This window comes from Orbicella faveolata, unplaced genomic scaffold, assembly GCF_042242905.1.
Source record: "Orbicella faveolata isolate gen_17 unplaced genomic scaffold, um_ofav_v1 contig_3, whole genome shotgun sequence".
NCBI lineage: Eukaryota > Metazoa > Cnidaria > Anthozoa > Scleractinia > Merulinidae > Orbicella > Orbicella faveolata.
In genome coordinates, this window is record NW_028301558.1 from 19,332,501 (window position 1) to 19,347,500 (window position 15,000).

Sequence of the window (15,000 nt, forward strand, 5' to 3'; positions counted from 1 at the left end):
GAATTAATAAGGTCATATCCCAAAGATCTTTACTTATAATTTACTCTGCAGAAGTCAACACCTCATATACATCGAAGCACAAAGCACTTATAACATTCCCCAACAGACCGCAGCCACACAACACGTTGAACGCACTCCCTAATCTACGATTACTCATAGTTACTAGACTGATTTCTACTATTTGAATTGCAAATATTTACCTCAAGCACTTTGTGAGCATAGAGGCTTATTGAGGGCCAATAACTAATGTTCGATGATTGCCGTTCAGATGCGCAACGCTAATGTTACAATTCCGTCACTTACCAGACTGTTGTTCGCTTTTCTCAACAGCTCTAGTAAGCTCGTGCCAATGGATATCTTCTGATCGCACTTGGCTTGTCGTGACCTCTTCGCTGAAGCTACACATGTACCAAGAAATTACTAAAATCATTCAAATTTATCATCCTATCTCGGCACATATCAATATAACGTATTGTAAATATAATACTAAGTCGCTCAGCACTTCGTAATCACGAAATTCTCTCACAGACTGCAGGGGCATCTAAAAATAGTTAAATAGCGAACAAGTTATCATTGAAAGATCATATTTATTAAAGCCGAGCATCGCGTTCGTTTTCTCACGAACGGCAAAAATCCCCCTCTTGGGGCCTACCGTTTGTAGACAGTTTTAGGCGAACTTGAGTGGTTTAGCTTTGGATTTGTGCCCATTTTATCGAATGTATTGCTGGATGATCGAAGGAAAAACAAACAGAATAAAGAGCAATCTGTTGTTCAGAGTAAAACGTTTAAAAAAAGAAGAATTCATCGTTTATGAAATAAGTGCTCGAGGACTTCAAGAATGCCGACAAGAAAACGAGATCAGATCTTGCCCGCGCAAACTACGATTCCATTCGGGTTGTTCATGCAAATGTCCGAGCAGGAAAGTTTAAAGGTTTTCCCCTGAAAAACTCACAATATATTGCTCTCTTACCGTTATCAAACGATTGGAGAAACATGTCAGGGTATTAATAAGACTTACAATTCTTCAGAAAGGCGAACGTTCGTTTGATTTTAATTTGCAAAATTTAGTTTCGGTGAGTTTGCTGCTCGTGCTGTTGTTGGGAAACCAGTTTCACGCTTTATAAATCCATTTTGAAATCACTAGTTATCCTTGCAATCTGATTGGCCTTCAGCAGTGCGATTTTTTCACGAATCGCACTATTCTTTTTTCTCAGCCAATGAGATTGGGACAGTAAAACAAAACAACCAATCACATTTCAAGGTTAGTTTAAAGTAAGCAATAAAATTTCAGGAAAATGAAAGACAAAAAGCCATTGTGTGGCGAATTTTGTAACAATTATTGTTGTTGTTTTTCAAAACTTTTGACGAATTTAATTAATTACAGTTTCTGAATGACGATTATGAGCCCCTTCAGGCTGAAGACCTAATTTACAGGAAGTTTCCAACACTCAGTGTTCATTTTGACGAATATTCTGGCGATTTTTCTTCAGCATCTGCTCAAGATCCGTCCAACAAAACATAAACAAACGAAAACCACACAATAATGTTAGATGTTTCCAGGCTTCCGGTAGTTTCAAACGAAGCGATACAAGAGCTCAACTCTGTCGCTGTGAATAAACATACGTAGTCAAAATACGTCCCGCTCCACAAAACAGTGAATGAACGAACGTCTTCCGAAGCTGGTGCCCCGCCATCTTGAAAATATCTTGAACAAATGATGCCGCAAGAACTTGACAAGGTCTTGAGTATTAAGTTCTACGCCGAGGTCACAAAAAGAAACGGAGATACTAACGATCTGGAATCCCTTAAAGAGGGAGGAAAAACTATCCACTGGGCATTGTGCACCCGAGGGAGTTTCACAACTCAAAAGTAATCCATCGCAGAATTACACAAGCTGCACCTTTAAATTCCTTCTCCAAAGACAACTGGAAGTCTCAGCCTCATCCACAGAAGAAAAGGAAGGTCTTCCACCATTGATTCATGGGACGATTATTGAACTTTGATGCATGAAGTCGAAGTAGACTATGTTCGTCCCGACTTCAGAACTGCTTGTTTCTTTGTTATGCTCGAATGAGTTTTCGTCACATGACATCGTTTTCCATACTAAATGAGATGTCAAGCCGTTTCCGGTTCCGCTATTTTAAAACCGGCTACTGAATATAAAATTTAACGCGATAAAATTGTGCGATTTCAAAATGGATTTAATAAAGTGGCAACTGAACTTCGTGTCGTGCAATTTTGGTCTGAAATCATACTTGTGATTTCAGACCAAATTGCACTCAACTTAGTTCAATTACCATTACTTATTATATGACTGAGAAAATAACTTCGTTGTGATTGCCTGAGAGCAGGCCAAATTATCGTTAATTTTTAATGCAGTGCAAATTAACGGCGCGCGTTCGCAATTTTCTCAGTCATATAATAAATGAGTAATCATATGAAAGCTCGAGCAATTACGGATTTACACTACTCGTGATATTTGAAATTCTTTCAAATTACACTCGCCTGAAGGATCGTGCAATTTTGAGATAATTTTCGTAAATCCTTAATTGCTCTCATACGATTACTAAAACCAATCTTCTCAAAGCCTAACTTGTTATTATATTCCAAATGTTTAGAGTTTGTTAGTAAGTTTAAATTATTTGCCTTTCGTTTCTTTTCTTTTTTCTTTTTGCTCCTATATCAAAAGTCTGTCTACGACTATGTATATCTATGCTATGGTTTAACTAACAGCGCATTTACCGTTTGGTTATGGCACGCAAAAATGTCGCAATTTCTTCATGGCCATTTGCATCAGCCATGTCTTCTGGTAAAGGAGATTCCTTCTTGTACGCCTCAAAGACAATCCTACCGGCTGACGTGGAGAATATCATTCGAATGAACTCCTCAGCACCAATCCCCGCTGCAGTATAAACCAAACATCGTAAAATATCCATTGCCTGTCGCTGTCGTCCATCACTGGGCAATCCTGGAAGACGGGGGGGATAAGCATTTATGATCTATTTTTATCAATAATGTTTGCGATGAGCAGGTTATTATTTCTGGCTACTCAGAAAATTGGCGATGACATACTGAGAAGTTTTGTACTTGTCTTCACAGGATACTGCTCTCTAACAACACATGCTAACTTATGTGGCTTTAAGCCAGTCCATGTGCTGACATGACCAGTGAAAGACAAAAGTTTGACCTTACCAAAAGTTTGTGTGTTATTTTCTTCACTTTCATCGTTCTCGCATTGTTTGCCCAACATCGTAAAAAGTCTCCCTTGCAGGTTTCTGGACTTGATTATCTGCATCAGTATTTCTTCATCTTGATTCACATAAGTGAACAGCGTTTTTCCCAGGAAATCACCATTCTTTGTCGTAATTGTCACTGTGACAGTCCCTGGTACTTCTCCAGCTACATAAGAAAGTTTTGGAAAATGTATTATCCGAGATAATTACGAGTTGCGAGTTGTGAGCTACGAGTTGCGAATTGCGAGCTACGAGCTACGAGCTGCGAGCTGCGGGTTGTGAGCTGCGAGTTGCGTGCTGCGAGTTGCATATCTAATTCTAGGTGTACGATAGTGACGGACGGGGAGGGACGGTGGACGCTAGGCGTTTACATGGAATAAGTTTATGCCTTCGAGTAATCTCCAGGCTATGATCACAAAGTGCGGGTTATAATGTCTTAGACTGAACGGTGAAAATTTCTCGGGTACGCTGAACTCGCTTGATCATGATCATGCGTCGATCTGAGGCACCCACAACGAAATTGAAAAAAAAAACTCTTTATATAATCGTTTTTAAAGTTGCAAAAATCATGAAATAGTGTCTTCCTCTGTTCTTGATAGGGCTGCTTAAGTAACGGCCTTCGTAAGGAACCGACCAACTTCGCTTACAAAATGTTCCGTAACTGTTTTTCGACGATTTTTATTTTGGAAAATAATATTTTCCGTGTTGTAGGTATGAATGGGAGATTCAATCGATCATTTCCTTCGCTACCTGTTAGACTTTTTGGGAATCCGCTGACCAATGCATAAGGCTTTTGCAGTCGTAGGGAGCTAAATTATCTTCAATGCAGAAATAATCTACATTGAAAAGATTTTCTCACGAACGTCTCTACATAGAAACAATTGAGCAATAGAGCACTTTTTCTGTGTTTACATAGCCTCATCTAAACACGATGGGGGTTGGGAGAATTCAAGAGAGTAATGCAAACCCAACACGCAGTCGAGAGTGTTTGCATAACTCTCGAGAATTCTCCCAATCCCCCAGAATGTTTAGATGAGGACATGTAAACAAGGAAAAAGTACTCTACTGCTTCTATAAAATATTTCTTGAAAATACGCGAGAATCTAAAACGTCACAACCGTGTTTATATACTATCATCTAAACTGACACACCTATTGACCAATGAGAGCGCGCGTAGTATCTAAAGTATTTTATAAATTATAATAACGCATTTCCTGAAGTTGTCCGCTTAATATAGGTTAATTTGACTGTACTCGACTGCCGAAAAAGAAGATCTCGAAAATCACTAAATTAATGAGCTGTGTGAACATTCGAATGACTAAAGCCGTGATTAAAATTTTTAGACGAGAAACGGACAGGAGAATTGAGAGCAATTCCAACGATGCGTTTCGCTATAATTTTTACGGCCTGTGAATAAATATGGCCATGGTGAAATGATAGGAATAAGTTAATAGTTATGAAAACGAAGAAAAGACGTAACACAGATCTAGGAGTTCTGCAGTCACTGATATCGCCATGGAAATGGAAGAAGAAAAGAAAAAAGAAATCATTGCAACACGGGGTATTCGTATTTGGTCACCCAACCAAGTACTGATCGCGCCGAACAGGACTTAACTTTAATTTGGTGATGCGACGACACGCGCTAGTGTCCTTGTAGTATAGTGGTTCCACGCTGAGAACAGTATTATAACAAGAGAAGAAAAACAAATTTCGAAACCCACACCTGGAATTGATCCCAAAACCTACGATCGTAAATGTCAAATTGAAGATCAGTTTTAGATCTCATCAAACCTTTTATCATGGAGCGGTCGAACTCTCCTAACGCTTTGTCACACAGGGTAATGGAGGGGCGAGGAACAGGCGGGTAAATCTCCCTTCTTCCTACTTTTCGAGTCAGTTTTTCCCCCTTACTACTTAAAATGTTCCATAAAATTCAGGTTCAGCAATAACAGTTAGTTATAAACCCTTTTGTAACACAGTGTAACACAGTGTAAGATCAAAGACTGCTAATGGCCCCATGTCCATACAGTCAATACACTAACCTGGAATAATCTACTTAGCTTTAAAACGACATCAGCGACATCGCCGAACAATCATGTTAAAGGTGTCTGAGCTGAGCTTTTAGAAGTAAAAACTCCTTGAAGTGTCCGCTTATTGTAGGTTTTGTGCAACAGAGGTGTCCGCTGAATGCAGGTTTATTTTACAGTGAATGTGGGAAGAAAATTTAGGGACTCGAGCTGGTGTTCGCTTAATAGAGGGTGTCCGCTTAATATGGGGTCCGCTTAATAAAGGTTTCACTGTATAGCGTTTCCTGGTAAAAATAATAAAAAAAAAATAAGCTTTCGACAGCCGGTCTACTGTCTTCGACGGATAAAAACTTGTGATAAAAACGAAATGTTAAAAATTTGAATATAGAGAGTAATTCGCATAAATTAAAAATACACCGTCATGTAAAGAATGTTCGGAAGAACGCTAAAAGCGCTAAAAGTAACGTTTGTTTAAAATAATGTTATACTGTCTCGGGAGTGGGCATGAGTTGTAGTCAGACTCAACAGTTTTTGCCGTGTGCAGTGATTCAAGTGTCTTTCTTGTGCGATGGTTTACTTTGTCAATGATTGTAGAGTTGTCAAAGTGAATTACTCTGTCTGTTCGATTGACTTTGTAATTGACACCGACAAATCACGATATTTTGCGACAAAAGGCAAGTTCAATAATTGTTTTCTCACTCGATCAAGAAGTTTGTTTTCTTATTTAAATCATTCTCTTGCAGTTCAGGAAAGCGATCTGCCATTTTTCACACTAGAGCGTTGTTAACAACAATGATCAACAATGATTTTATCAGTGCTGATATATGGTTTGCGCGAAATGGTATGAAGAGGAACAGTTCAGAATACCAGGCGATGGTGCCGTAGGAAAAAATAAAGGAACTGATGATCCAGTTTTCAAGTGTGAAGAGTCACAACTTCCCATATCCAACACAATGGAACTTCTTGGCGTGACAATTGATGAGAAATTAAATTTTGAAAAGCACATCGCTAAAATATGTAGAAAAGTCAGTCAACAGATCGCTGTATTAAAAACGATGCAGAAACTGTTGCCTTTTGAGACTAGACGGGATCTTTACAAAGCTTTTAGTCTACCACACTTTGATTACTGCTCCGAAACGTGGCACTTCTGTAATAAGAGGTCCGCTGACAAGTTAGAGATGGTGAACAAACGAGCGCTCCGTTTTGTTTTTAGAGATAAGTCCTCGCTTTTTGAGGAACTTTGTAATCGTATCGGTCTCTCAAGTCTTCGTCAACAGCGATTAGCGAAAATATTGTCCACTGTTTTCAAGATACTGGCCAGCGATGCAGGACCAGCAAGTTTACATGATCTTATAACAGTAAGGTGCTCCACTTATAACCTTAGAGGCACCACAATACTGGACCTTCCAAAAGTACAATCAACAACTTTCGGCTTAAGATCATGGAGATACGCTGCATCGAAATTGTGGAACGCTATACCAGACGAATCTCGAAAGATACAAACGTACACTACTTTTAAAAACAACTTAAAAACATTAGATCTCACGGGACCCTGAGTGCGAAGTGGATCTACCCTTAATCAATTCTTACTGCTTTCAATGTTCATATTTTCTTATATATTATACTTGTGACTACATTGTTAATTCTTATATTTTAATATTAGCTAGTTCTTAATCTTAATTTATTTAGATTTACATCATTAAAAAGGCTCTTATAATTTCTTTTTTCTGTTTATTTGTTCGTGGCGTACCTGTAAACTAGCTTTTTAGCTAAACGTACCGACCACGTTAAAGTGCACCTAACCCGAAAAATTTTTTTTCGCTAAAACGAATCTCCTTGTTATTTGAAATAGTTCTGCGAAAAAATTTTTGGATTCCGTTAAATCCTCGATTTTCTGTGCCCCGACGAAATCTCGAAAATAGCTCCAAACACCGCCATTTTGTTTCACGACCGAGTTTGAGGAGAATGGGTCTAGCGGCTCTTGTGACGTCTACCCAGGAAGGTTGGATATCTCACGTCCTCTCATTTCCTTCAGGATGGTGCAATACACATTCGAAAAGTGCGCAGAAACGCCTTCCAGAGGTGCTATCGGCTGTTGCAGCAATATTCCAGATTTAAAGAAAGATATACTGTACAATTAACTGACGATGATCGGCTGATGGTGCAACAAAGACGTAAACGATGGTTGATTTTGTCGAACCGAAACAAGCGAACTGAATCTGTGAGAACCATTGAAGAACTCTCACTGGAATTTGTTCCGCAGACTTTCGAACGCTATTTTCATAAATTTTCTGCTTAAAGCTAACCAGCAATTTGTAGAAATACTACCTACAACCTATATCTTCCAATCCCGCAGTATTTGTAACATACAAAGTTGTGTGATCCGATCATGATCAAGAAGCGTTTTACTGATATGTAAATAGATCGCAACTGTACGCCGCTAACCAACACTTATTTCTCTTTCGATTTAGATAAAAGTCGAAGATTAATCCTTTAGAATTACATGATAACAAAATTGTTAGACTCACAGAGTTTTTCGAAGGTTTGGAAATCAGCAGTGCGACAAAGATTCTGTGATATAGCGTCGAAAATATGACCGCGTAACATGTGCGGACCGCTTAGGGAACACATCCTTTTGGCTTATCCGACGAATTTCGCTGCAAACTTTGAGAACAATTTACATTGGTTATTTGGAGTTACGACTTAAAACGTGTGACAATGTGAAATCGGTAATTGTATGAAATGTTTCCTTCCGCCTTGCTTCCCGCAGCTTCAAAAATACAGGTCCAAACAATACGATTTTCAATCGATCGAAGCCAATGTTTTGGAGGTCATCAAGTCTCGAAAACTGCGACACGTACGTCGCTCTTATAAACATGAAGCATTCAACTGAAAGTAAAACACAAGCTGGATTTAACAGAACAATCACACCTTGATAAAATACATTCTCGCTAAGGACAAATGTAAACGGGCTATAAACACGCGTGGGAATCTTATGTTTAGTTGACGAAATTACCATCCAAAGCAGTCCTTGAGTTTTCTTTCCTGCTTTTCGTTTGCCTGCTCCTCCACTTCGTATCTAGCTTTCCATTCCTAATATACAAGCAACTCGTCCGCAAAGAAGTCTTCCCCTTCGTCGCTTGAAATATTGTAAATTGCTCTCAAAGCTCTAAGCAGTGAGTTCACAGTTGTCGAACGTGCTCGATCGAAGTTTATTTCGGAGTCTTCCGAATCGAAACTTAACTCTGACTCCAGTGACGAAAAAGAAATGATTCTGAGACAAAACTTGGACGTTTTAGTCCCAAAATACATCGGAACGATTAGTTTTGTGTTCCATTTTCTCGAGCAAATACAGAGAGTTGACTGAGGCGCCATTGTGTTTGGTTCCTGGGTAGACGTCATCAGGTACCGCCGCCCCAGACTCCCTAAAACGCGGTCGTGAAACCTTCAAGCGCGACTTTGAAAGGGCATAGAAAATCGAGGATTCAACCAAATTCAAAAATTTCTTCGCCCAAATGCTTCGAATAAAGTCTAGATTCGTTTTAGCGAAAAAAAATTTTGAGGTTAGGTGCACTTTAAATATATTGATTGATTGATTGATTGATTGATTATTGATTGATTATTGATTATTGATTGTTACCATTAACCATGAGCAGAATATTATTTCCAGCAAAACACATTTCGACGGTTCTATGCATGAGCAGACCATGGGTACTTTCCATTTTGCCACAGATTCCGGAAATTTCGGTCGGAATTCAAATGGAAAGGTTCGTCTCGGTTTCTTCTGACCGGAATATTCGGGATCACCTCAGGAGGTGGTCCACCTATTTCGGTTGGAGTATTCAAACCGAAATTCGCCGTTCCATTTTTGACAAACCGGTTCTTTGCCCTAATTAGGGAATTCGGAAAAGGAATACAAAATGGTACGAGCCATTCCTATTGGTTGGCCTGGTTTAATCGGAAAATGTTGTTCTATTTTCGTCGAGTATTCCCACTGATCCGTGAGCGATCGGTTTGGCACAATGGAAAGCATCCCATTCTTTGTAGGTTGCTTTTTGTGGGTCACGTGGTGGACTGTCCGCCAACAAAGCTCCTGTAAAGCGGAACCCCCGTAGACAAGGTAAAGGCATAAATTTGTTCATTGTTTAACCCTAGTTTCCGCTGTCCCCACCCGTCCATGCCTTCGCGTCCGTCAATCGTACAGTCGAGATTGCAACTCGCAATTCCAACTTGCAACTTGTAACTCCAACCCGCACCATCACCCTCCTCCTCCTCCTCCTCCTCCTCCTCCTCCGCCTCCTCCTCCTGGAACTGGAAGAGGTGGCTCTCTCGTGGGTCGAAGCATAATGCAAAGCACGGGACAGGGTCCCCCAAGGGGGAAGAGGAGGAAAAGGAACTCTGACTACTTTTTTAGAACCAGAAACCATTTCAAAAAAAAACAGATGGTGTTTAAATTACACATGCAATTTCATTGAGCATATGCCAAGTTTGATGAATTCTTCTTGACTAGCGTCTTGATTTGATTCTAAGCCTGAAATAGAGAATGCGACGTTTACTTACCAGGAATGCTCTCTCCATGAAGGATAAAAGAGCATTCATAGGTCTTCCGCACTTCCACTCGCTTGTTTCCGAATGTAGCCCACGCTGATGTCACTCCATCTGGGAGGCTTTGGTCAAATTTTAGCTGAAAGACCACGCCGCCCTTTATGAAAAAAAGGAATTAGTTGGAGATCAACCTGGGGATCGAATAATAAGTCTCATTGGTTTCTATCTGGGAAGTTCGGGAAAAGGAAAAATTAAAATACTTGACAGAAGACGAAACTGCAAATAATGAGCCGAAGAAGTGTGTTTTAGAAGCCTTTTATGGCTAATGGTTCAAGTTAAATTTTGTATTGGTTAAATTAACCGCCATTAAGATAGCACTTGAAATACATCCAATCACACTACGCCAGAGAGAGAAAATTGAAAAACGACGTTCCGCACAACAGGTTTTTCTAACTATAGCAAGAAAGGTTTAGTTCTCAACATCCAATTCTCGCGGTATTTGCTAAGCATGACGCTAGCTGTTTCTATTATGGCCCTGAATTCTGTATTGTGTGTTTTAATCTGTTTTTCGTAAAGAATAACCATTGGGCGGAACATAACACGCGGGGAGGTGCACAGCCCTTTTTACCTCGTGTCCATGTGAACAAAGTCACGTGGACACGAGGATATGGGATGACTTCGCTGCATTCCTGTGTAAGAAATTTTGGGTGAAAGCTTTTTGTAAGGACTTTTTAAGGTGTCGACAATTAGCGTAAACCAGGGCTCTTGTTTTTATGTCGAACAATTGGGAGCGGTTTTCGTTATGTTCTGGGCCATCGAACTTTTTGGCTCTCGTTTTACTCTACGAGGACCTTTTTGTGGGATCAAAGCACTTGGCTTTATTTGAACTTTCTCGTCCCTAAAATAAATGAATACCCCACTTAGGATAATTAAAGCCTATAAAAGGAAGCACGGGTAATTTAGACCCCCTGAGATCGAAGTTCTCGTAAGCAACCACGCCCGCAAGTTATAGTCTGGTCTTGGCATTTTAGGTGTTCGCCTACGGAATGTGCAACTCAATGGGTTGTTTTAATTCAATACTTTACACACGAGGTTTTGATCGAAGGTCGTTTCCGAGAAATGTAATGTAATGTTGTGTTTTATAAATTAGTTGGGCATCTCGAAAGATAAAAAGTTAAAAAAAAGCACTGGTAATCCTTATCAAAGGAAAACTATGGGTTCATTACTTAGCTCTTTTTAACTGAGTAGGAGGTCTGTATGGGAGAATCTTGACCCAGGTCGTGAGTACAGACCGACTAAACTCGGTTAATAAGATGTTCATTATATGGCAAACAAGAACAATTTAATTTGTTTAATGTAACTGGTTTGCAGTTAACTGACACTTTACTTGCAGTTGGCGATGAGCTGAACATAATTCTACCAAAGTTTGCACAAAGTTTGCTTTTGGCACATCGATAAATAAATATTGTTAGAAGAAAATATTCAATATTTTTGCATTTTAGTTTGCAACTCTTTTAGCGCAAAACATTACAGGTCTAGATGCCGGTCTAGATGGGAAACCCTCGACCTTTTTCAATATCGATTTCAGCCAATCAAATTCGTGAATTCGGTAGTTCCCAGTCCTTATGAGACACAGCCATGTAAGGGAGAATAATGCCCTACAATTAGCCAATCAGAGCGCGCATTATATCGGCTGCAAGAACAAGCCATATAATAATGTAATGTGATACAATTTAGCAAAGGCTAAATATTTGACTGGACGAAGAGACTGAGCTATGGAACTAGGATTTGGTAATGACCCTCGCAGCTTCATCTTGAGATCTCTATAGCTCATCAGAAAGTTCCTCCGACATTTACCTTATGCCGGTCTACATTAGTAAAAATAGCACTGACACTAACGTTAAGTCTCTCTGTTTTTGTTATTCCTATCCCCGAAGGTACTTTCTTGGAAATATTTGACCAGGGGGGTTTGACGTTGGTCGTTTTGTTATAACCATGTATTTACTTACTGTATTTGTATTGCACTAGAATAAAATTTGTTAGCACTAAACCACTCATTCAATCCATTAATAGCGGAGCTCCGGCGGCCCAAAGGACCGCCAAGCGGGGCACCACAACTATAAGAACAGAACCACATGCACGCATAGAAATAGAAACCCATGCAACTCTTTTTTCATGGTCAATATGGCTAGCGGCATGGATCGCGGGCGCGTGCGCCCAACGACGACAACGTCGCGCACCATGGCGGCCATACTCCAGCTAATACCAATTCTTGGTTTACAACGTACGTCTTTGATATTTGACATCCACATGTTATGGTAAACTGACAACTGTCAAAACATGGTATCCGCTGACCAGTATCACGTGACCATATCGCGGGCTCAGGATTATAGCTTATCGAGGTCGTGTGTTTTTAAAGTTGACCGCTGACCAAGTACTTGTTTTCGCTCGGATCGCGGGCTCGTGTCAGGTTAATTTGTTGTAATCAGAGCCGCATTGTTCGGAATTGGGTTAAAGCTATTAAAAAATACAATTAAAAGTTCACCGAAGTATAAATTTATCTTCTATACAAATGTTTTTCACTGCTTTAGGGTCAGGGCTCCTGGTCTAGTTTGAGACTATTCAAAATCAAAACAGAAGACCAAAAATATAAACAGAAAACGTCACCGCAAAGTTATAAACCTCAAATCAAATTTCTCCCTTATCCTGGGTTAGCTTAATCGGTTTTTGAACAAAGCGGCCCGTTTTTAGGCTTGGCTATATCTAGTATATTATCATCTCTTTCAACCTTAGACTCTATTTCAGCAGCATCTCTTCCTGCAGACAGACGCATGAAAAACTGACGTCAATTGACTGAAGATACATACGTAATAGACCAATTTCGATATATTAAAATTCAGCCTAACACAATAGACCTCAGCACGAGGTTCTGGGGAATAAAACCCACAAGCTCTCTAGTTATTCCCCTAAGCCTCGTACTGAAGTCTATTGTTTTACTGAATTTTGATATATCGAAATTGGTCTATTAACCTGCTAGTCTCATTCTTATGCCTCGGTTTGTTTGTCACAGGCAAAAAAATGTTGGCAACAAAACATCCTGAACTAGAAAGTCGAAACCGAAGTTTTTAGACACAAAAACATTGTTGGAAGATTTCCGTCAGTTCTACTGGTGAAGACGCACTTTGAACTCGTATTTATTGCACGTATATTTGTGCACAAATATATTACGTTTTAGGTAGGAAACTTGTCTGAGATGGTCAGTCGGTGAAATCATATATATACAAGTGGTTAAAAATCTATCACCTCTAGAGGACTCTGGGTAGGTTTTATTTCTGCACTAGCCTCTGGTCGAATACTATGTGGCTGATCCAGGGCTTGATCCATAGACGAGCTCCCTACACCACAAATAAAAAGTTAACAAAAAAGTTCAATTCACTCCAGTAATCGTAACAGAACAATTAAAACAGCATATTTTATTTCAAATGGTCTCCCGACATTTTAAGTGATCTTCAAGTTTGCGAACTAGTAGGAGACAAGAAAAAACTTTGACATAAAAACACACAGTCTTGATACTTCACAGTTTCATTGTTTTACTGAGATTTACGTGAGTTTCAAATATTATTCAAAATAGAGAAATTGTACATGTTGTATAAATTCTAGCATGTTCTCCAGTTTCAATACTTTTTTTAAAGCAGGTTTTAAACTTTTTTTGATAAAGCGTTTAATTAGCTACGTTAGCGGTTTTACATGAATGTCGAAAAGTAATTGGCTTTGCATTATTTCGCTACAGATTGGCTCAAAAACCTCGCGCCACCTTTTCATTCAATCAGAAGTAAAACCAAAACCAATCGTGACTCGCTTGCACACTCTTCGCGTCAGGTACATGTATTTACGTCGAGACTTGATTGGTTCACTGGATTGTCTGTGTTCTTTGTTATTGGCTAGAGTGATAACTTTGGTTTTGGTTTTGCCACACTTAATAAAAACCGCTCTATCAAGTAACTGTTAATTAATTAGATTTTAATTGGCACTATTTGCAGTCTTTGCTATTACTTAACGGAATTTCCAAATAATAAATTTGGTCTCAGTATATGTATTCATTTTAATATCTTATGGTAAGGCGCAGTTGAATATTTTTATAGAAACTAGTAAGCAGTACAAACTTCAATGATGATGATGATGATTATTGTTATTATTATTATTTTTTTTATTATTATCATTATTATTATTGTTATTATTATTGTTATTATTATCATTATTATTTTCATTATTTAGCGTCGTAAGGTTGGGTACTGTCACAACAACTATTGTGATACTTTAACAAAATGATCAAATTTGATTGGTTATTAGCGCCCATATGTATTTATTGGAAAGTTTACGTATCATGCCTGCTGTTTTTAGACAGTAGCAGTTTTTTGCGTCTGCTGCTATAGGACAGTTTCACTTGAATGTTCCTTCTCGGCTTTTTTTCTCAAACTTTTTTCGGTTATGATTAACAGGTAACAGGACTTTGTCGTTCAATTCGGTCTGTAATCATACCAGCCTGTTTCAGGCTCTCAGTCAATGGGGATTGAAAATGGCTAACGAGCGGATCGCAGTCAAACAGATTACACTCCGGGTCGTGATTAAATAGATCGGACTCCCATTTGTTCTTGTCCGATTTTGTTCATCACTCGAATGATTACAGACCAAATTGTACTCATATTACCACGACTAACAAACACTTTGTCTTCTAGTATGCCATTAGTAATCCTCACCCTCTGACGAGAAACCGCTTTCACGTCTTCCACCGGTATCAGACGTGTAGGTTGAGGAGGCTTCAAATACCTGATTTTGATAAGGCAAAAAAAAAAAAAGAAATGAGAAACTGAACCTTTCAATCCATAGTTGCTCATTAGAGAAATAATGCTTCGTTGATAGATTTGGCTATAATGATGCACAATCCTCGTCACAAGTGTCGAAAAATTTCATTTGCTATGCATTGCGCGCACCTCTAACCCTGTGCCATGTTGACGGAGAGCTATTCATCTGACACTAGTTTGCATTCACCATTTCCCAACATCGACAGGGGGTCGGAACTTCAACGCGGGAACCGAAACCTATTCTGTAGTATTAGAGGGTCTAACATAGGGTTGGCGGGAATTGGGATGAGCCTTTTTTTGCTGTCGGAACGCGAGAAGAAAGGAAATTTGAAC

The 15,000-nt window shown here is 39.2% G+C and overlaps 1 protein-coding gene across 1 annotated transcript in view; it reads right to left on the reverse strand.

Annotated features, from left to right (window-relative positions):
• Positions 1 to 15,000, reverse strand: part of LOC110051008 (protein mono-ADP-ribosyltransferase PARP14-like) — a 90,750-nt gene that overhangs the window by 41,659 nt on the left and 34,091 nt on the right. Inside the window, exons 10-15 of the mRNA XM_089297663.1 lie at positions 14,563 to 14,632; positions 13,109 to 13,200; positions 9,821 to 9,962; positions 3,193 to 3,399; positions 2,743 to 2,968; positions 304 to 398 (exon numbers count right to left, since the gene is read on the reverse strand). Coding sequence (XP_089153789.1) covers positions 304 to 398; positions 2,743 to 2,968; positions 3,193 to 3,399; positions 9,821 to 9,962; positions 13,109 to 13,200; positions 14,563 to 14,632 — 832 coding nt within the window. The remainder of the gene's footprint in view (positions 1 to 303; positions 399 to 2,742; positions 2,969 to 3,192; positions 3,400 to 9,820; positions 9,963 to 13,108; positions 13,201 to 14,562; positions 14,633 to 15,000) is intronic.